Source organism: Scyliorhinus torazame, chromosome 6 (assembly GCF_047496885.1).
Source record: "Scyliorhinus torazame isolate Kashiwa2021f chromosome 6, sScyTor2.1, whole genome shotgun sequence".
In the NCBI taxonomy this organism is placed as follows: Eukaryota; Metazoa; Chordata; class Chondrichthyes; order Carcharhiniformes; family Scyliorhinidae; genus Scyliorhinus; species Scyliorhinus torazame.
This window is the reverse complement of record NC_092712.1, coordinates 53,442,938-53,467,226: the sequence shown is the minus strand read 5'-3', so window position 1 is coordinate 53,467,226 and position 24,289 is coordinate 53,442,938. Positions and strand designations below refer to the sequence as shown.

The 24,289-nt window shown below is 40.2% G+C and overlaps 1 protein-coding gene across 2 annotated transcripts in view; it reads right to left on the bottom strand.

Moving 5' to 3' along the window:
* Positions 1 to 2,607: 2,607 nt before the first annotated feature.
* The window catches only part of rbm33a (RNA binding motif protein 33a), a 342,024-nt gene continuing 320,342 nt past the window's right edge, over positions 2,608 to 24,289 (bottom strand). For both annotated transcript variants that reach the window (XM_072508201.1, XM_072508202.1), the window contains 2 exons: positions 14,065 to 14,153; positions 2,608 to 10,636 (listed from right to left, as the gene is read on the bottom strand). In XM_072508201.1, the coding sequence (XP_072364302.1) occupies positions 10,585 to 10,636; positions 14,065 to 14,153 (141 nt within the window). In that variant the 3' untranslated portion in view covers positions 2,608 to 10,584. The remainder of the gene's footprint in view (positions 10,637 to 14,064; positions 14,154 to 24,289) is intronic.

Here is a 24,289-nt window from a genome sequence, read left to right as displayed (position 1 = left end):
GTAGAGAAGGCAGTCAAGAAGGCACATGGCATGCTTGCCTTCATAGGCCGGAGGACTGAGTATAAAAATTGGCAAGTCATGCTGCAGCTGTATAGAACCTTAGTTAGGCCACACTGGGAATATAGTTTTCACTTCTGGTCGCCACACTACCAGAAGGACGTGGAAGCTTTGGAGAGGGTACAGTAGAGGTATACCTGAACATTGTCTGGGATGGAGGGCATTAGCTATGAGGAAAGATTGGATAAACTCGGTTTGTTCTCACTGGAGCAACGGAGGTCGAGCGACGACCTGATAGAAGTCTACAAAATTACGAGGGGCATGGACAGTCAGAAGCTTTTCCTAAGGGTGTAAGAGTCAATTCCTCGAGGACATAGGTTTAAAGTGCTAGGGCAAAGTTTAGAGGAGATGTGCGAGGGAAGCTTTTTACCGAGGGAAGCTTTTTACAGAGGGTAGTGGGTGCCTGGAACTCGCTGCCGGAGGAGGTGGTGGAAGCAGGGACGATAGTGATGTTTAAGGGGCTTCTTGACAAATACATGAATAGGATGAAAATAGAGGGATACGGTCCCCGGAAGTATAGAACTTTTTAGGTTAGACGGGCAACATGGTCGACACAGACTTGGAGGGTGGAAGGGACTGTTCCTGTGCTGTACTTTTCTTTGTTCTTTGTAAAAAGTAGTAACCCTCGTGGACCAGGGTTCTCAAAAATAATTCTTCAGCCCCTCCAGTTCCCCACCATAGAGCTCTTCCCAATACTCCTTCCTCCAGATCCAATCACAGGCTCTTCAGCCCCTCACCCACAATGCTCAAAATCTATTCACGTAATGTAGTAAAACATCCAAAGGTGCTCCACAATTTGGTACGCGTTAAGACACAGGCAACAGAGGTTTGGACGACCTCAAGTTTAGAGAGAGATGCAAGCCAGAAGTGCATTGGCAACAAATCTTGTCAGGAATAAAAACGTGGAGCGGAGTTGAGCAATATTGCAGAGGTGAACACAGACTGTCATACGAATGGCACAGATATGCAATTGGAAGTTCACATCAGGTTCAGATATGACCCCAACGCTGTAAACACCAAGGCGTCTTCCATAAGCTCCAATTGCAGCTCCCCTCATCTCTATTGCCGACATCCCGTTTCCTCCATCCAGCCCGGAACATAACATGGGCTTGAAGCATTTACATTTTCTCTCACCATAGGTGCTGCCCAGTCCTGCTGGGTTTTTCAGCATTTTCTGGACTTTCCCCCCCTTGAAATTTCTATCGTCCATAGTATTTATTGCTTTTATTATCCCCAAGGTTCACTTGATCTTAAAAATGAATTGTATGGCAAAAAGTACTTGGCAAACACCATTATTTTTTAAAGTCTTTAAGAGATACAAAATCTTTTACTTATATCGTGCCTTTTGCTATTTCACAGTGCCCCAAAGCACTTGAAAGTCAGTCAATGTTGCAGTGCACAAAATGAGAATCGCACATCATCAGCTCCTACAAACAGCAGTGATAATTGCCACATAACTTCACTTAGTGATGTAGGCTGAGGGATAAATATTGGGTGGGACACCAGGGATAACTCCCCTAGTGTTCTTCAAAATAGTGCCCTGGGATTGACATGAGGAGAAATATGGGGCCTCAGTTTACTGCTGTGGGAGATTTTCAACAGGCTGAACAGAACTGAAACCAAGGTTCAACGTGAGATCCAGTAGCCTGCAGAAAATTAAAACACGAGTATCCATTGCTTAAAAAAGATAATCAGGCAAGGTTTACAATAGCATCGTTGCAATTCCTTTCGACTGACTTTGCACTGGCCAGAGAATGAAATTGGCCTGAATAATATTAATAACCTTTAGTGGGAGATGGTGGTGTAGGGGTAATGTCACTGGACTAATACTCCAGAGGCCCAGGCTAATGTTCAGGGGACTTGGGTTCAAATCCTACCTTGACAGATGGTGGAATTATAAATTCACTAACATGTGGAATGAATAGCTAGTCTCAGTAATGGTGACCACAAGACCATTGTCAATTGTTTGAAAAGCCCATCTGGTTCACTAATGACCTTGAAGGAAGGAAATCGGGCATCCTTACCTGGTCTCGCCTACATGACTCCAGACCCATATTAATGTGGTTGACTCTTCACTACCCTCTGAAATGGCTTGACAAGGCACTCAGTTCACAAGCAATTAGGGATGGGCAACAAATGCTGGCCTAGCCAGCGACACCCACATCACATGAAAAAATAAACATTAAAAAACCCCAGCTCAGAGTAGATTGGAATCCATATGTCAAAAGTGTGCTCTCTGAAACTTTAAAAAAAAAAATTTAGAGCACCCAATTAATTTGTGGGGCAAAACCCACGCAAACACGGGGAGAATGTGCAAACTCCACACGGACAGTTATGCAGAGCCGGGAGCTAACCTGGGACCTCAGCGCCATGAGGCAGCAGGGCTAACCCACTGCACCACTGTGCTGCTCTCTGCAACTTTATGGTGAGAAATAAAAGCTGAATGAGGAAGAGATATCTGTTCTGTGTGACATTGTCGCATGAACTGGCCAGCTAGCAGAGAATTGTATGAATGTCTGTGCTCTAACAAGATGACAAAAAAAGTCAAGATTATTTTAAGAAGTTTTTATTATCAAACTATTCTAATTCACAATTCAGCAGTATTAATACAATTCATTTTAAAGTCAACATTTTAAAATAGTCAAAATATTAAAATTAAAAATCTTATTCACTCCACAAATTAGAAATAAAAAAATTCAAACATAATGAAAGCATTTATAAAATGTAATACAGTAATACATTTGATGCATGTGACAACTTCAAATCCATTCATCAGCAATTAGAAACCCTTACATTAAGTACTCTAATAGAATATCACAGTATCAATATGTTTAAGCTGCTGTAACTCCTAAGAGAATCTACTTAAACCTCAAATGTAAACTCAGGTTAGGAAGGATCAACTTCAGTGATAGATATAACTTTGAATACAACAACCCTTGTGCTCAGTTTTCATGTGTCGAATTGCTAAACTGAAAATCGTTTCTACCACCGAAAACAGTGGCAAGAGAAAGGCAATCCCTCTATATTCCTCGTGTGCGCTTAAACTGTAAGAAAAACAGCAAGTTAGTGACATACATTAGGAATATCTTAACATACATTTGACAAGCTTGCATGGCTATGGGTCATCTCCTCCACGAACCGCCTGGAACAAAACGTAATTAGTAAATACATAAGCTTATCATAGATAAACAAGGCATTACCAAATGCTGAACCACTCGAGGGGTCTTTGTCAAGGACTGAAAACAGAAGTTACTGTGTCCTACAGACCAACAAAGCCCTTTGTCTCAGCTATTTAACAGGGAATACATGCAATTAGATGTGAACCTGCCTTACTGTAGTGTAAAAAATTACAACAGATCTCAAAAATAAATTTAAACACTGCTCAGTGTTACACTAACAACTGCGAAACTCACTCCCTAACAGCAATATAGAACTTAATTGGTCAGTGTCAAATGAACCCCCAACTAGAAACCAGAAAATACACATACAAGTACAGCTCCCTCGCCCAACCTTTGTGTGAAAGACGAGCATGAAAGCATTTTCTGAAATATATGCACACTTTATTGCAGCAAGAAATGAAAATACTGAGCACATCAAATCAGGAAGTACCAAATAGATTTCCATAGCAGTGAAGAAACAATTTTTAAAAAAAGATATGGCATTCAATTCCCTGTGGAAGAAACAACGGTAATTCAGGCAAAATATAACATCCAAATGGAAAAAGCTCAGAATACTGCATCTGTAAGGAGAAAGATCTGTTAAAACTGCATCTCCAATGCCAGCTGACACTTCTCGTTTCCTACAATAAAACACATTTGTGAATGACGTTAGACATTTAAGCCATTGTTAACACAATCCAATACCAGGCAATATCCATTTCCCTGCTAACTCTTAGTCCAGGCTTGGACCGAACACTCATGGGGGAATGGTTTAAAATGGCAGTTTTTGACCTAGTAGCATTTCCCAAGATGCTTTGGGGGGGGGGGGGGGAGAGAATGAATTGTAATGACATAACTTCTTCAGCTGTTTTTAGCATCTCACAATGTTACTGGGTAATCACTGTTACTTCATACTAATGAGCTTCATTTTCATGCCACACATACTTAGTGATCAGCAAAAAAAAACAATGAATCTCTAAATGATGAGGACAAATCTCTGCAATTCCGCAACTTACTGAATTGGTTACATTGCCTACTGTAGCCACCTACTGCAATACTAAAACATAGAAAACCATCAACTAAGCTCCCCGGCAGTAATTTTTGAAACTGATTGCAAAGGAACTGGCAGTGCTATTTATTTTTCCAACTATTCTGCCTTGCTATCAAATTGCGGCAATCTAAGAAATCAAATATTGATGTAAGTGGAGGAAAATGGTCACACTCTGCTCTGTAGAGGGGATGTAACTGTGTGTACAATGAGTCAGGCAAAAAATATTGCAGATAAATCTATTTTTCAACTCGTGTTTATCCCTTTTGGGTTGTATTAATAAAATCATTTTTCTCCAGAACAACGGCAGTTCACTGTAGAATGCCAGATAGCAAACGCATTCAGAAATATGGTACCATAATTATAGAAAACTAAAGATGCAACAATTTAAAATAAATGTAATTATCCTGACATATCAGGAAAGGGATTTCTTTTCAGCATTTCGCCACCGTAAGGCGAGTGTTTTTACACAGGAACACTGCAGTTTTTAAGGTGGTTACAATGTACACTTACTCTGAAGTTAACCCCAAATCCCTTTATTCTGAGGTTCGGAAAGTATATGAAAATCTTGTTTACCGATGCAAAGCTACCCAAATAGAACTGCTCTGCAGCAGATGAAAATTTCAGCGTTGTTGGTTTAGACACGGAGCCTGTTATTTGTAATGCTTTTTTTTTGTGGAAAGCCTGGGTCAATAGTTTCAGGGACAATACAGCATAAAAGCTGATGTTACAACACAACTGATCCTTCCCAACTGTGTTCTATACAACGCTCTGATAAAAGCTACACCAAGATTCAATGTGAATCAGTTTGTTCATAAACACTTGCAATATGGTGGTCACAATTTCCAGTACCAACCTAGTCGGCAATTAAAAGTTAATCGTATACAAAACCTTTTGGATTCTTAAGATTTGAACCACATGGTACCACAGCAATGCTTAATAATTAATTACCCACTGGATATTATCTAATGAAGCAGTTTAAAGTATAAACAAAATGAATAATAATTGTATAGACTCTTTAAGCTCTGATGCTTAAAGTAAATGTAGTGCATACTTTTTTCAAGTTTAGTGAAGGAACATACTTTTACATCTCATACTAATAAATATAGTTCTGCATCAAAACAACTATTTTGAACTTGGGCTATTTAAAAAATAAGAGGATAAAATGTTATCTTCTACTAATTTTAAAATGCCAGTTATAAACAGTGGACAGAAAGCAACAGAAAAAAAGATTATTAATGGCCGTGGAAAAAAATTGTTATTTCTAAAGCACCAACATATAGTATAAAAGAAGGGACGATGAATCCTACTAAAATGTCTGACTTGTTGTACAGCGTTAACACCAGGGCTGTATAACAGCTCAACAAACATCAAACCTTTTGAGCCACAGAGTGACCAAGTCTTGATCTCTTTACCTTTTATATAAATGTTAATAGGATTTCTGTTCTACAAGTGCAGGAAATAACACAATATATAAATAAATCTGTGAAGTGAGTAAGTGAAGCCAAATTGAAAACAAATAAAGCAATGCCACATAAATAAAGCAAGACAAACTGGAACAATGCCACACTAAGGAACATCAGAAGTGCAAAAGCAGCTCCAGCAACAGTACTAAACTAGCAGGGAATATAGTTCAGGTTTTAAAATATCACAGAGCTGATTTTTAATTCCAACTATTTGACAAGATATTCACAATCTAATCAAAAACCCAATATGCACAGCACTTGCTGACAGGCAGAGGTATTAAGGGTATTTATTGAACTAAAAGGGGGCACGTGGTTACTCCTCTTCCTTTAGCTTTACATCTTAACTCTTCAATTAGGGGCAATGCTAGTTTTGGTCAATTTGAATTTCCACAAAGACGACAGTGTAATTCATATCCAGATCTACAGGATTTTTACCTATTCTAAGAAGTCTAATTAGTTTATTATCTACCTTTTAATGTTTTGTGCAGCAGGTTCGGAGGTGTGGGGAAAGACATGACAATTACAGTAACAAGTTCAGTGAGAATCTTCTTTTTATAGGTGACTTTTTTGACTGGTGCCTTTCAAGAATCTAGTTAAGACTCCTCCAAAATTCCAACAAACTATTCAACTATTGAACAAATAACCGATAACCGAGGAATGAATACATTTTCCTTTCACAGCTGTTAACCTGCAGCTATTTATAATACATTTTATGTCTTAAATCAAGGAGCCGATACAATTAAATGGGAACATCCTTTGTGTTTTGGGTGGAGGGGGAGCATTGGTAAGAGCTCTTCCCACGTTTTCTACATACAGCATTTTAAAATTTCTCCCCGACTAACTCTTGCGTAGAATGGGTGATCCACAATGTGTCAAACATTTTAAGTTATAGTAGCAGCAAGCATATGTGGAGTAAAAATTGGCTGAGAGCATGTTTCATGAACCATCGTGTTACACGTTCTCAAAACTAGCAGGAACTGTGGTCTACATTTTAAAATTGGCATTAGAAACTCAGCTGACATGGTTTACAACACAAATCCACAGTCCCCATCAGTAAAGAAACAGCATGACTCAATGTTTCCTCGAGCACGTCATAAAAGCCATTCATTCTCTGTGACATTAGTTTACTGCTTCTATAGTCATAAAATGTTGGTTATCCTAACACCTCAAGACCACCACCAATTTTACAATACTGTATGTAGGAGACATAAAAATGGACAATTATATACATTTCAAGCACTCTCTCTACAAAAATGAACCCCCCTTTAAACTAGCAAGATGCATCCGGAGTGAGCACTGACAAATACAAAGTTATACTTTCTACAATGTGTCGGGCAACCAATTTAGAAGCTACATAATGCAAACACAATGCCAGTTAACCTTCAGAAAATAAAGTAATCTAAATCATTCTATATTAAAACTCAGCTTTAACATAGTCAAGTCTGTGTTTAAACCACCGTGCACCCCACTACTCACACAAGGGCTTTATTGCATGAGGGGTTTAAAAAAATATTTGGCTCCACATACACACGGAGGAGTTTATAAAGTATCGCCCCTGAGTAAGAAGACCCATGTAAATAAACAGGAGAAAGTACATATGGAAGAACTGTGATCTTTATAAAAATGTATTAATACACAGGATGTCTTGTTTCAGGTCAATAAGTCATTGCATCCAATAAACTTTGAAATAAAATACATGGAAAAAACAGTCAACTTCAGAAATAATTAGCTAATGCACAACGTCTAAAAAGTAGATGAACACCACGAATGATGACTTGAAAGCATTTTGCACTACTTACATGCTGTCATACAAATGTTTCTTTGCAGTTTAAGTGAAACCAACTAAAGTGCAGTGAACAACTTTGATGATGGTTGCAGCACATCTTCCCCTATACACCTACAGTTCAACCACACTTATTTCCTTAATGACATATCCTATCCTGTCATCTATTCCTCCTAGCAACATGGCCACTGCCATAAATAAATGACTACTATATAAACTGGAAAACACTCCTCTCTCAAAAGCAATGCAAGTTGCTGCTTCAATAATGCAAATAATATTATATAATATATATAAATATATATATATTATATTATATACTAGCCAGATATAGTGTTGTTGGGAATACGCAGGAGTCGTAACCCATTTGGTTTTCCAAATGGAAGATGTTAGAATTGTAAACATCAAAGGGAAACAAATGTCTGACTCATGAGTTTTATGCACACATCAAACTCAAATAAATGAGAAAAAAAAAGGCCAACAACCCTTACATTTCAATCCATCTCTTTGTGATCATGATACAATCAAATTGTTCCTCATCTAGCAAGGACTGGCACAGACAGCTCCATTAAGCCCAGGCAAGGTTCTACTTCAATCTGTGGCGGGCCTGATAAAACTAAAATGAAAATCTGCATGATACTTTCAATCCTTGCCCCAACTCAGGATTCAGCATCCTATACAAAAAAGACAGCTTGAACGCAAGTTCAATTTATTCCTAGCTCTACAACCCCCACCTCCTATCTTTGGAAATTTCCTACTGCTTATTCTTTTTTGTAGGTCTGCATTGTCAGTGATAAACCTCCAATGTCAAGTGTAAGATACTGCATTTCACAACCACAAATCAGCATTAACAGAAAAAGTAGTTCAAGTACTGATCTATTTTATGAAAGCAATTAAAAATCCTCAATGAGCTGCAACCTCTGACAAATCTTTGACTGAATCAATGAATCGGAAACATTTTGCTCTCCTATAATTGTTGGATAGTTTCATTAAATGGGAATGCACAGGGCAAACTCTCTCAAAGAATGCATAAAAATCTTCGTACTATAAAGACCCATAGGATTTTCCACCTCATAGCAAATCAGATATCAGATCCCCTTTGACTATCAAATCTGCCATGACAGTTTCGACAGCTGTACTCAAGTTAAAGACTAATTTGAATGTTGACTCGGTCAAACAAAAGCTGACTTAATTGCGCAATTTCTTTCTGCACAGGATGATCGAGGTGCAGATGATACAACTAGCTGAATACTGCAACTCAAAGTATTAATTCTCAATCTTCTGAACAGGAAGAAAATTACTCCTCTTTGTACAAAGATACTTGATAAAACATATTCTGAGATACAGACTTGGACAGGTCTATGCAGCACACACTTAAAAAAAAAAACTAAAACCATTCTCTCTTCTTCCCTCCACAAGCCCCAACCAAAAAATGCCTCGAGAAACAAATGCATTTCTGAAGGTCTTTCAGATTTCATTGTCATCAGCAAGAAGCAGAGGTCCATCTGCTTTGGCAGTCTGGTGGTTGGATAATTCCACCAGTAGATCCAAGACGTGAAACTGAGCAAGTCAGGAGTCATCATCGCCTGTGGCAGTGAAACATTTGTTTATTCAGATGGCTGGAATTCAGCAGATATGATGATTAAAAAAAGTCACTAACCAGCAGACAGGCGAATGAAAACCTGATTCTGATGTTTAATGTATATCAACGTCTGTTAGAACTCAGCACGGTTTATAATACTTAAATACGAAATGAAAACGTTTCACAGTCAGTAATAGATTACTTCCACCACAGCAATGAATGCTCTACGGTACAACCGTGGACAAAATACTCAAAAACACAGCAGAAAGCCTGGAGAACTCATCCTTCGTTCAAACACAATCTCATGGTCTATTATGTGGAGCAAACCAACTACAGATTAGCATTTGGTAATGTAACAGGACTCTCATTCTGCTACTGCTCTGGTAGTCCTCACATAATGTCTGTACTTGAGAATCTATCCGTAGCACTACACTAGTTTGCACCCTTGTTTACCACTCAAGTAACATAGATAGCTGTTTTCCAGATGATCAGTTACTTCGGGATATTTAACACAAAGGCAAGGCCTTCAGGATCATTTTGCCTAGAATAGGTTGAAAACCTTCATATTTTACTTTTAAATTACATAGTTTTTGACATTTCATTACTTGTTGAACAATCTGAAGGAATCGGAATGGATTTTTGTAGTGTCTCGTTTTTTCATTTCAAGTCATTTTCTGTTCAAATGATGCCTTTCATTAAGATTAATAATGTGCATCCCAATGACAGAACAGATTGGTATTATTTTCAACTTTCTTCCCGGTGAAACCTTTGCTAGAGAACAAAAATAGCATCCCAATCGACAACAATCAGGCAAGCCCCCTCATCAAATACACTGCCTTCAAATTTCTTTCCAGCATTATAAATCTTGTGGTTCAGCATCTTTCGAAAGGTGCAAAACAATGGCCTAATTTGCAATTGAAACTCAAGTCATCAGCATGCATTTCTCAATGCAATTCTGAGTTCCTTTCAGCTAATTCTTACTTTAGAAGGGCAAAATGATGCACTATTTTGAAGCTAGCCATGCTATAGATACAAAATAGTTTGAACGGGGCCTATATTTAGCACCTAAATATAAACCTGCAAGGAAAGTCTGCAGCAACCATTATCTAGTGTTATTCACCATTAAAGTCCTCTATACGTTTGATAAGTAGCTGTCCTACTACTACAGTGCCTACTTCAGTCACTGTTCACAGTTAAGTCGTTCTTTTGTGGTATTTTGAATCCACAGAGGTGTTTTTGCCAAAGACTTTGTTCCATTTGGTGACAACAAAAAATAAACATGTAGAAACAAGAGTACAAACATAGTCTTCTTCACTGGCATCACATCCTTCATCCCACACTGGACCTGGGCCAACTCCTTTGGTTTCACCAATTTAACAGCATACGCAGTGGCTAGAAATTGATCGTCTGATAGTTCTGCCATTTCATATCTTCATTTGACTTGATCTGAGCTTCTGCACGAGAACGAAGCTTTGTTTTCAATCAAAGAATAATCATTCATCCATGATCAGTGCCACATTGATATGAGACAGATCTATCATGTGCCTGCAAAATGCGCAAGGAAAAAGTAATGCAAAACAATCAAAAGGTTTCTTGGGTTAGAAAAACATTGCAAGTAAAATTAGTCTCAAAGATTGACAAATGTTGCGAGTATCACTCCTGTTGATTTGGAATTATTTTTACGTGTTACGATTGAACATGAAATGACACAAATGAAAGCCCAGGTATCCCCAGGATTTGAGGTCCTAGTTATGTTGTACCTTTTACAAAGCAAAAGACTCAAAGGCGCAGGTCGGACAGTGAAAAATTGGGACGTTAGAGATGACCAAACACATCGTCAAAGAGATAAGTTTCATGTCAATTTCTGATGGTGACGAAGATATGTGGCAATTAAAGGGGTGAGGGAGACATCATGCAGGGGAATTATAACTGATATTACTCTATTTTGCTGGTAGGGACAGCTGGTTTTCAAACAGTCATGCCAGATTGGGGTCAGCAGTCACAGGTAGGTGAATTTTACGCTCGTTGAATGATGGAACAGAGGTAGGAGTTGCAAGAAAGAGACAAACTTGTAATTATATAATCTCAGGATATTGTAAAGGACTTCATTAAGGAATTACTTTTGTGATGTAATCTAATGTTCATCAGACGATAAGAAACAGAAGAGGGTCATTCAGCCCAAGCCTACTCTATCATTCAATATGACCATGTTGATCTGATTGTGACCTTAACTCCACTTTCGACTTCCCCCATAACCTGCGACTCCTTTGTCAATCAGAAATCTGTCTAAACTGAGCATTGAATATATTAAATGGCCTTCATTGCTCTCTGATGAAGAGAATTCCAAAATCTCATAGCCCTCAGAAAGAAATCCTCCCCATTTCCATTTTAGGGGCAACTCAGTGGTTAGCACTGTTGTTTCAAAGCACCAGGGACCCGGGTTCAATTCCCGGCTTGGGCCACTGTCTGTGCGGACTCTGCACGTTCTCCCCATATCCGACGTGGGTTTCATCCGGGTGTTCCGGTATCCTCCCACAAGTCCCGAAAGATTTGGACAGGTGATCTGGACATTCTGAATTCTCCTTCAGTGTACACGAATAGGTGCCGTAGTATGGCAACTAGGAGATTTTCACAGTAACTTTATTGCAGTGTTAATGTCAGCCTACTCGTGGCATCAATAAAGATTATCAAATGGGCGACCCCCTATTTTTAGGTTGTTCCTCGTAGTTCTAGATTGGAAACAATGTCTCAGCATTTATTCTGTAAAGCCCTTCAAAATTCTCCACGTTTCATTCAAATCACCTCTCCTTTTTCGAAACTCCAACTTTTCCTCATAAGACAAACCCTTCATCTCAGGAATCACTCTGGTCAACTTTCTCTGAACTGCTTCCAACACAGGTATATCCATCCTGTACTGCAGCATGCTGCAGACTCTCTGCATTTCAATAATATTCTGCTATTAGGTGATTTGATAACAGATAACAGGCCGTGTTCTGCCCGATAACAGGTGATGATTAGATCTGATCTAACTGAAATGGTTCAGAGACCCAAGGAGTTTCAATTTCGCTTTGGCAGCATAGAGGGAAGGCCCACTGGCCCACTCTCTTTCCACTCTGTTTTTCTCCAGAAAGACTGTGTTTCTGACCTGGCAGAAAGCCCTGATGAATCGGTTTACAAGAGAACCATTACACTCTGTGCAGGAAAGGTTCAGGATTTGGTAACTCTCTCCAGAAATATCCAGGTAACTCTCACTGAAGGACCACTGTGAGAACCAACTCTCTCTGTAGAAAAGGCTGGCATGAACTGACCAATTCTTTCTCAAGCAAAGGCAGAGGCCTGAAAGCAAAGTTCGATTCAAAGCAAGAGGCCTCTCCAGGAGAGGCTGGGAGTAATATTGCTGATCGGCAAGGAATATCATTGCAGGCTATACACCAGAGACTTTAATCCACAACCACAGAGTGAACCACAATTTGAAGCAAAGAGTCTTTTCTCTCTCATTTACATTTCCTCTCTCCCTGTGTTTGTCTGTGTGTATGTATAGCAAGTTACAGCAGGAGTTAGGTGCTTATGAATATTTAACCAACTGGATCCCATACATATTTCACTTTTAATCTTGTTATAAATAAAGAGTGTTTCAACTTGCAAACCTTGTGACTCTAATTATTGGGCAGCCAAGGGCCAAAGATGCCGGGAATTTTTATAAGAATTCTTAGATAATTCAGGTGTGTTGTGACTGCGGGGATGTGGCGCTGGAATTGACCACGCACTTGCCTATGGTGGCATAACAAGCACCTCATCAAATGCAGGTTGAAAATTCAAATTCAAATACACCTTATCCACCCTGCTTGAATTTCTCAAACAAGGTTTCTCTTTCACAAAACAATGTTGACTCTGACCAAATGCATTAAAAAAAATTTAAGTGTCCTTCCACTACCTCCTTAATAATCGATTATAGTATTATTTTGATGTGAATAGGTGGGGAAAGTATCTTGATAGGATGAAGAAAGTTTTGGAATGATTTTCAAATGAATAAGAGCAAAAAAGTTTCACTAAGAACTGAGGGGTGAGTAACTGTAGCACTTGAAATGGATGATGGCAACAAAAGTCTAGCGAAATTAGAGTTTGTGTTATTGGCTATCAGCATTTTAGCCAGTGCAGAAGGAAGCCATTCAGTCCATCGAGTCTTCACCGACCCTTTGAATGAGCACTCCACCCATGTCTACTCACCCCTGGACAATAAGGGGCAATTTATCATGTCCAATCCACCTACCTTACATATCTTTTGACTGTGGGAGAAAACCGGAGGAAACCCACGCAGAACGTACATACTCATTAAAGAGAGAGACACAGACAGATGGAGAGACAGGCAGATGGAGAGAGAGAGAGTTTAACATTTGGGTTCCTTAACATCTTGCTGGCAGCTATGAGAGGGGCAAATTGTGGAAGTGGGCATAGAGATACATTCACAGAGTTCCACAGGCTTGAGGCAGTGCAGATTACCCCTGCAACTGGAGCCTTTGGAACCTCCACTTGTTCTTCTGCAGGTTTTGTATGTCAAGAGCAACCACAGTGGTAGTGTGGTACAGTAGGTCATTAAAATTGGCTCTGGGCCCTCTCTGAGAGATAGGACCCGGTTACCACATTAAAGTGGTACTGGATTGACTCTCAGTTAGAAGGAGTTGAAATTTTTACTCTAGTGTTTATTTTAATATCAGGCACAGAAAAATTTGTCATTATCTTGTACACAGCTTACAAAGTACGAACCAAAGAATATTACTTTCCAATAACAGAATAAGATAATTTAGGAATAAGCTGTTCGGCAAATTAAATTCAAACCTACATTTTATACAAACATAAAATCCATTCCACTTGGCTTTTATGTTTTATTGCTAAACTTGAGTGAATTTTACGAAGTACATTTTCTGAAAATTTACCTTTCCAATAACACTAAAAGAGCAGTGATAGATATTTACCTGTGGAATTTCTGCTGAAATGCTGAAGCATGGGCAGCTTCCTTGAATTTTGCAATGGCCTTTCGTTGCTCTCGCATCATCTTGAAGTCCTGCAATAACATTTTAAGAATGCATAAGCAAGGTGTTTTGTAGTAGTTGCGATCTTGGAAAAAGGTGGTGGAAGCAGATTCTGTAGTAACTTTTAAAAGGAAATTGGTTAAATACTTGCAGAATTATTTTGTTTTTAAGAGCAAAGCAGTGATACTAATTGGACAGCTGTACCAAAGAGCACAAACACAATTTTCTGTGCTGTACCAGTATGTGATTTTATAATATGACAATTCATATTCATTCACTTCCAGCTAAATGTCAGCAGAACAAACCCCATATAACTTAAATGATCAAAACTGTGCTAATTACAAGCTGGTATGGGCTGGTAACACTAGTCCAAGACAAAAGTCCCAAAGATGTGTTTGTTAGGTGAATTGGACATTCTGAGTTTTCCCTCCGTGTACCCGAACAGGCACCGGAGTTTGGCAACAAGGGGATTTTCACAGTAACTTCATTGCAGTGTTAATGTAAGCCTACTTGTGACACTAATAAAGATTATTAAATTACTAGCATCCAAAATGAAGCACATCTCAGTCAGTCCATTTACTCAGAATTTAAAACATTTTACTCATTCATCAAGCTATCCTTACTATTATTTTTTGTTCCAACTTGATCTATTTCTCTTCAACTTTTCAATAATGATATTTTCCTTATTCATCTTGGATGCCTCAAGTTTTTGTTCCCCACAATGGATTGTTTGAATACCTGATATTATGTTATGGATGAATCAGAAATTTTTAGAGCTCAATTCAAAGATCAAAATCATGCTGTTCAACTCTCATCAGAAATTCAGCCTCTAACGTTTCCTCCCCACCTTCAAATTCCATCCCCCTCGGAGATACTCACTCAGGTTGAGCCCAATCATGCACAATTTCAGTGCCGTTTGACCAAAAATTGTTTAAAACCTCACATTTTATTTTAATTTTTAATAATCTTTATTGTCACAAGTAGGCTTACATTAACACTGCAATGAAGTTACTGTGAAAAGCCCCTGGTCCACCTCTAACATTACATCAATCGGATCCATCCTTATTTTCTCCACACCTTGCACCATCCCACATCTGCAACTTCCTCCAGCCCGGCATCCAGTGTGTATTCTTCTGATTTTGATCAGAGCACCATCACAGTACATCCTGACCTCATCCTCATCCAAGAAAGAAATCCAGTTGGTTTTGAATGCTGATATTCAGGCTGTGAATAATGCTTCCATTTCTGCCTTAGGTGAAATGATTGGCAGACTAGAGTTCAATGCTGGATATTAGTGGTCCAAATGGCTCAGTGCCATGTGGCACATCAGTGGGATCTCATATATTCTAAAAGTATTCTTTAATCGAAAGAACTCTGCTAATCAACAACTTTAAAAAAAAGTTTCCAGTCCTAATTCCCAGGAGGCCTCAATTTTCCAATAAAGTCCAGATCAACAACCATCCGTTGCTGACTCAGATGCTAGCTTGAAGCATCGAAGCTCTGGAAACTCCAGTACCAACCAAACAGACAACTTAGAAATAAAATGCAGATCAGCGAAGTACATTAAACAATTAACATTTACTTAATTCCCACGTTCATAGCTATTTCCTCTAATAAAATTAGATGACGTGCAACCAGGTGAGAATTGTAGGAAGCAGAGAGAAATGAACAAGATGGACCAGCATCAGAATGCAATGTTTTGTTATAGAGTGATAGAGGTATACAGAACAGAAAAGACCCTTCGACAGTGACTGTGCCCCAGTAACAAAATGTTTTAAAGAGTATCCAATTCTTTTTTTTTATAAATTAAGGGGCAATTTAGCGTGGCCAATCCACCTACCCTGCGCATCGATTTGGGTTGTGGGGGTGAGACACATGCAGAGACGGAGAGAATGTACAAACTCCACACGGACAGTGACCTGGGGCCGGAATCAAACCCGGGTCCTCAGCCCCATAAGGCAACAATGCTAACCACTGCACCATCCCCCTTACTGGGCCAGTAAAAAAATAACAAGCTAGTTTCCAAATCCTATTTTCCAGCACTTGGTGCATAGCCTTGTATGCCTTTGCTTCGCAGGTACACATCTAAATATTTCTTAAGTGTTATGAGGGTCTCTGCCTCCACCTCCCTTTCAGGCAGTGAATTCCAGACTACCACTACCCTCTGGATGGAAACGCTTTTCCTCACATCCCCTCTAAAGTTCCTGTCCCTGACCTTAAATATTGCTAAGTATTATGTCAACTGGAACATCCAATCTAGTATACCTTCAAATCAACTGTTGTTATCTTAGTCCAGTGCTACTGGAATCAGAAACCTAAGCAGAAAACACAGTGGATGTGAACCTCGGGCCTTGTTGCGCTCTTGCTGGAGCGTAACGCGGCCGGAGAACCTTGGGAGAGGCTTGCAGCGAGCCTCCCGACAGCATCTGCGAGACGTCGGAGTCGGAACCCCGCCCCAATGGGCGGGACCGAATAACGCTCGCAGAAGTAGGTCATAAACCTACTTATGACCTACCTGCGCGGAATCCAGTGGCCTCCTCGATTCTTCAGTCTCTCCAGGGAGGCTGCAGCCGGGTGCCGATCAGTGCTGGTCCACACAAACGTGTAAGGTGCCCAAGGCAAGGGGGCCATGCTCATAAAATGAGGGTGGAGGGGGCATTTGACGGGAGGGGGAGTGCAGGGTAAGTAAGAGCCTGCAGGAGGTTGGGGGGTGATGAGTGGGGGTCCTAGAAGGAAGGGGGTGCTGTAAGGGGGCTTGAGGTGGCCTGGAGAGGGGGGACTGCCAGGGACCCCATAGCGGGGTGTCCTCAATTGGGAGGTATGTGGTAGTGTCCATGTGTGTGGGGACCCACACGCTCACTTAGAGATCAGGGCACCATTCCAAAATGGCGATCCAATCTCAGAGTTCAGCTCCCCAGTGCTAAAAGACATTCTAAATGTGGCCTAAACCGGTGAGAAAGTCTCCAGGGCTTCCACTGAATAGCAGTGGGGACTCACCAGCAGATCCGGTGGGGAATATCCTGAAGAACCCGCCACACATTAACTTAGAAATTCTTTGGGAGAATCGGGCCCAGTATTACAGTCAAAGCTACATCTTAAGGACAAGATATATTAGTCCACTTGATCAGCACCCTGTCCACCAATGGTGCACAGTGGCAGTGGCACCATATACAGGGTGAACTGCAACAACTTGCTGGGGTTCCTTCGACAGCACCTTCCTAACCCACGACCACCTTCCTAAAAGAACAAGGACAACAAACTCATGGGATCATTACAACCTACAAGTTCCCTTTGTAGCCACCTGAGTTGGCCACTTCCCGACTTAAAATGGAGAACCGCAAAGGCTGAAAGGAAATTCAGCCAACACAGGCAAAAACTAGCAGATGCAAGTTTACTGTGTATTAGACTCTGCAGAAACCCAGACAGCATCGATACAAGCAGCTATCTACATAGTAATGAGCGATCTCTGGGAACAATCAAAACATTTTAATGTAAACAAAGCCAAGCCAGACTCCTCGGCGCCAGCAGGAGCCAACACAAAATAGGTTAACGGATACTTAAAGACCGCCCAACGATCAGGGAATCGCTCCAGCATTGGAGAAATCGAACCAAGCGATTGGAACGAAGTCCAATCACTTGAAACCAGGTACGGGGTCCGCCCCGAAGGGCGGGAAGCCCTGGGGACTATAAAGTAAAGCCCCCAAGTTCAAATCGTCCTTCTTGACAGGGTCACTCAGCAACGCGAAGCAACCCCTGAGAGTGAACTGTCCGGCGGCCTCCAAGAAAGTAAGTCTCAAGTCAACGCTCGCTACGAGATAGGCACTCCTAGCTACCAGTTCATACCAGCTTTAAATCCCGCAGACTCAGGATCTGAACGAAAGGCCATTTGTTCCCCTGACCTGGTGGGCCAGTCCGAAGCTAAGTATAGGCCTGTTAGTGATAGAAATAGCTTAGAAAGTAGAGTTTATGCATGAGTAGTGATTTACTGTGTATAATCAATGTTTATTGATTTGAATCTTACTAATTGGTCTGTTGAGTTATTGATCATTACTTGAACTTGAACCTCGTGGCGGTATCATAAAGATACCTGGCGACTCGAGAGTAAAGGTTATAAAACAGAGCCAATTGAACCAACCAAAAGTTAGCAACACCTTCAAAGTCACGCACCATCCTGACTTGAGATTTTATCCCCATCCCTTTACTGTCACTGGATCAAAATACTGGAGCTCCCTCCCTAACAGCACCATGGGTGTACCTACACCGCATGGACTGTAAAGTTTCAAGAAGGCAGCTCACCACCATCTTCTCAAGAGCAATAAATGCTGGCCTTGCCAACTCACATCCCAACAACAAATTTAGAAAAAAGGGCACGCTATTTTTAAACCAGTAGCATTAGTCATCAAACAATATAATGCCATCTGCTTGAAACTTATCTGGCCTCCATGTTGCAATCTGGAGAATTATGAATATCATCTATTATCTATAAACCACACAAAGGATAAAAGTTACCAATGCATGCAAGATAGTCTGACGCTAGGTGATTATGGGTGAGCTTTGGGAAACTACTGTAAACTGCGAGGAAGTTATCCGTAGGGAGGGAGATTGGGACATGAATACTGATGTGCTCATTTATATATAATTGGAGTTTATTACTTTTTGCTTTTCAATAGCGGAGCTCATTTAAAGTTTTTCTGTCTCCTGTGAGTTTGTTTGAGAAACTAATAGGTAATTAATTGGTTATGAAAGATGTAATTAGGTGTACTTCGGTATTAGATTGGCCAGGATTACCCTCGGTGAAGTTCATAGTTACGGTGCTTGAGATATTGATGCGTTTTTTCAATTATTAACCCTTGCATGAACGGAGTAAGTGGACTTTGGTGCAGTTGGGAGAATTAAGGCCAACTCTTATAACAGTTTTTTTAAAGATAAGCAAAAGGACAGTCTAAGAAAACTCTTACTGTGTATGTGAGGTGTGATATGTGAGGCATCATGGATTTCACGTTTCCAAGGCATGTAAGTTTGCACAAAGTGATGAAACATTGTATCCATGAGCAAAGATGATTAGTGTGAGCGAGTGGGTGCCAGCGTGCGTGAGTGTCAGCAAGAGTGAGTGTGCGCGTGCAAGCAAGTGTGTGAGCGAGTGTCAGTGTGCAAGAGAAAGAGTAAGTACGTGCGTGAGAATGAGTTAAGTGCGAGGGAGAGAGAAAACAAGAATGAGACACAGACTGGATTAAAACCAATACAACAGGAAGGTGGGATGAGAGTGGTGGTTAGTTTTGGCAAAGGGAAACATTACCTGGTAACACTTGGTCTGACCTCAGCCAGATTTTAATGGTGAAGCGGGATGTTTCAGTGGCACCAGTCTCTTACCAGTATTACAGAAACAGCCAGTAGTCATGTTTAGCCTTCAATAATGACTGTAGATGAGATATTGAGAAGGCAACGTCCTCCTCTTCCATGTCCTACATACGAAGGATAATTCCGAGGCTTGTGAAAAGCGAGGTTTGATCTTCCTGGTCCATGTGGCTCAGTGACTCACTGAATGCACTCACTGAGCCATCAGGGGAGCTCGTTATACAGACTTTCACCAAAAGAGAGTTTGTACTACTCACTCAAGGCTACCAATCCTCAGTCATTTTCTTATTCAATTGCCTTATTTGCATATTTTATTCTGTTTTATGAACTGGAGATACTTTCCTGCTGTCTACGAGTTACTAACAGTTCCTCACTGGGTACACTCAGTCTTTCAATTAGTGTTGGGTAATTAGTAGAGGTATTAGGTCTGACACTCAGTGCTCATTAAATTACCAAAGTGGGAACAGAATATCGACAGCTTTCTTCTGCTGCCATTAGCATTTTAGAATTATTTTTCAATTGAACACAACTATTTTTGAGTTAGTTAGCGGAGTGACCTGGAGACCTTTCTGTGAAAGACATTTTGACAGTAAACCTAAAGGCATGTCAGGGAACACCTCCTTTCAGGTTATGCCAAATGAGTGTTCTGTTTCTGAGACAAGTAACTCATGGGTTATCTGTGATAGCTTTGGCTGACAGCTAAACTTAAAAGTTCCATTTAAAAGAAATTGCACAAGCAATATACAATTTCCCCAAGCGCGTTTTTACATTACAGCCACAAATCTGCTTAAAGATATTTTGTGGCTGCTACTTTTCTCTCTCGCTTCTTTTTTTTTTTATTCGTTCATGGGATGTGGGCGGCGCTGGCTGGGCCAGCATTTACTGCTCATCCCTGAGGACATTGAAGAGTCAACCACATTGCTATGGACCTGTAGTCATATAAATGCCTTCCCTAAAGGACATTGTGGCCCAAATAGGTTTTACGACAATGGTTTCATGGTCATCATTAAACTTTTTAATTCCAGATTTTTACTAAATTCAAATTCCACCATCTGCCGTGGTGGGATTCAAACCCAGGCTGCCAAAGCATTACCCACAGTCTTTGGATTACTAGTTCTGTGACAATACCACTACTCCACTGCCTCCGCTTAAAATTATCCTGAAGCCACACTTCAAAGAATAAGTAATTTGTAATAAGGAATTCACTTTCGTGAAAACACTCAGTAGTTCAATCAACAGAACCACCGCTTTTAACAAATGTTTATCATTTCTCCCCCAAAATACCACAATCTCAGATATCAATTTAACTAAAGTGGCTTCACTTTCAGTAAAGGATGTCTTTGTAGTCCAAAGGATATTTAAGACCGTAACTTTTTGGACTCAACGGGTTACACTCGAGAACATGCCTCAAAAGGCAGAAGATGTCTCAGAGCATTCCACAATGAGGAAGAATAAAACATGGTGAGCACAGGAAAGGTTAAAAACAAATTGGAGGCTGGTTGCAAGTCTTCGAGGGACCTTTTGTAAACGGGGCAACATGAAAGGAACCGAATGTTCCACAGGGCAGAAATAGAGTCTGAATAAGCCAGTTGTTAACATTAGAGAAGTGGGAGTAAAGGTGAGAATTTCAGAGGTAAAAGGAGTGAAGCATAGATACAAGACAGGAGGTGATCACACAAATAGCAGCAAGCAAATCCATGGAAAAATATGAATTTACAGGTAACAACAGTAAATCCACATGTTGGGGCAAGGGAAGACAGAGGAGCTTGGTCAAGGGTACTGGAAGTGTGAGGCTTAATGTGGGTGCACTGCAGGTTGTGGCTTTCTGGAGAATTGAGACTTCGCTGAGAGAGGTGCTAACCGGAGTCAGACAGAGCAAGCTTCATTTTGCATATATACAGGAGGAGGAGGATTTTGCCCTTTCAGGTCTCGAAAATGAACAGAATTTTATTTCCAGCGAAGACTCTCACTTCCACCCGAGCACTATCATCTCCAAAGTCCCTCAAGGGTTGATGCTGGGCAACTCCTGATCTACATGTTATCCCTTCAAGTGTTATATCCACAGATACATCAATTTCCATATATACATCGGAATGCCCTCAGCTATACCATGAGCATCTCTGTGGTGTCAGCCTATCCGACATCAACCCTGAACATTGGGAACACCAAAACCATTTTTACTTCAGCTCTCACCATTAACTTTATTCCCCTACCCCACCAATTCCACTGTCTTCCCTGGAAATTGTCAGTTGTAGACAGTTGCAAAACCTTGGCATTTTATTCAATGCAGAACTGAACTTCACTGTTACTCCAACACATTCCTTACTGAGCTCTCAACCTCCACCCATAATAGACTCCAACCAACGCAAGACTCCAGTTGACCAAATCCTGTCCCACACCAATTCCCACTTGTCCATCGCCTTGTCTAATCGCCTCATTTCTGCAAACTCATTCAGGCTCACATCCCCTCCCACAACCTACAAGTCTTGTGACTAGCCTTTTATGTAACTCACTCCCAACCCAATTGCTCTAACACTGCAAGTAGAGCTGCCCCAGCTCAGCTCTACTGCCCACAACTCGTTCAGCCAATGTGGGAAGACAAAAGTGAGAATGGTTTCTATGAAACAAAATTAATAACTTGAGCAGACTGTAGAATCTCAAGATAAAGACATAGACACTACGAAGGGAAAGAGAAAAGAAGCAAGAAAGATTACAGCTCCTGTTAAGTAATGAGCACATGTTGCTCTCAAGGACAACGCGAGCAGAATCTCTGAAAATTGAACATATTAAATAGATTACCTAACTTTTTCCTTTAATCAATATCAAAAATTATGCTTGTCTACTTTTGGAAGAAACAATATCCCAAAACTTGGTTAGAACGCAATATATAACTTGAAATTGTGCTGTGGCAAATAATTTGCACAGACAGATGAATAAATTAAAACAATTGTGTTTTCTTTCATCAGTCAAGCAAGATAATTAAGAATGAGCTGGACATCTTAAGGCTGCAGCTGGAGGCCATATAAAAAGTGCATTATGTAAAAGGCATCCCATATATCGTGTTAATGAGGAAGCCATGCAAACTCTTGATACAAAATTTGCAGGTTATTGAAGAGTTTAGTAACAGAATACTATTTGACAGTACTTACTAAATGTTGGCTTTGTGACAAAAGCATCCCCTTCAAGTTTGTGCAATTAAAAAAACATAATTGATCATTCAGTGTTTGTGTAGCAAGGGGAATCTTTTTTTGAGTTGTAACTGGAGACATAAACCTAGAAGCATTCTCTGTTACAAACACAAATTAAAAGGTAAATTATTCACTATAAGATTCAGCAATCAGCTCCCTTTGATGAAGTTACACACAATACGTCCTACCTAGCTGGAAAGATTGGTGTTATCTGTCCCTTGAACAAATCCTGGCAGAAACCCAAGTAATGCTGTTCCTGCACATATTAACACCTAATTAGGGTCACATTGAAAACAGAAGAGGGACGGAGAATAAAAATAGAAAAAGGGAGAGGGAGTAAGGTAAAAATTTCAGTAAAAATTAAGTGTTCTTTTAACAAGACATTAAGTGAATACAATTTATTCTGAATAATGCAATGGCCTTTTTGTGCATTAAAAATCAGAATTCACCAATAATTCAAATTAAGCAGAGGAACAAATCATTTAATGCTTAAAAAATTCAAATCACTGGGTAATTTTGAAACCAAAGAACTTCAAATTATGAACAGAATGCATAGGGAGAATATCACAGAACCACAACCATGTCTCATGATCTGCTACAAATATCTATCAAATTTTCCCTGGTCTCTGATTCAACTGCACCCTGTGGCAAAGCATTCTGTGTTCCAAAAATCCTCTAAAGAAATCTCTACTCAATGTGACAATTTTTAAATTGATGACCCCTTCATCACTAATGCTCCAGAGGAAACAGTCCTTCCCAATTTACCCCATCAAAGCCTTTCATAGCTTCAAAAATGTCTTTTAAATTGCCTCGGCCATCGCTGTGCCATTGGAAATAGTCCCAGAATCTCAGCTCTCCTCATAACTGATTTCCCAGCCAAAACACTATCTTGGGTTAATCTATGGTGTACTGTTGTCCAACAGTAGTTTGGGCACTAGTTACATGTGCCAAAGATTTCAGATGTGGCAAAATGTATTTGTAAATAAAAATGAGTTAGAGAGCATGTCACTGGTCATGTGTTTTCAAAGCTCACCGTCCAGCATAAGCATATGTACTTTAGTATTTTTCTTCATAAAATAGACAGGGTGTAGGTATTTTTTGATCATTATTGTTGAAGTTACCAGCTAAATTTGTGTCCCACGGGTGCAAACGGTAAACATCAGCACCGTGGAAATATTGTACAAAGGAGGAAGCTGGCGTTACGGTCAGCTTGACCAATCAGGTCAGCATAAGAAAGCCAGCCCAAGTAAAAACAAGCAGCTCAAACAGGGCATGTCATGGCAGAATTCAAGAGAATACTGACCACCCTCTGGATGGAGATTAGGAGTGGTCTGCCAAATTCTGTTCTATGAATCAACATCCTCAGCCATATCCCCAAGGATATGCCGTTCAGGGAAGTAGCTTATGCTAAGGAACCAGCTGGGCACCCAAAGCTCTGTTTCATGGATACTGTCAAAAGGGGCATGAAAGCCCTCAACATCAATCATGACAAGTGGAAAACTCCAGCTGACGAATAATGCAAATGGCAACAACCAGCTGTGGGCAGGAATTCACCACCTTGATGACCTGTGGTTTCAGACGCTCCAAAGCATAATTAAAACATACATAGAAAATAGAAGCAGGAG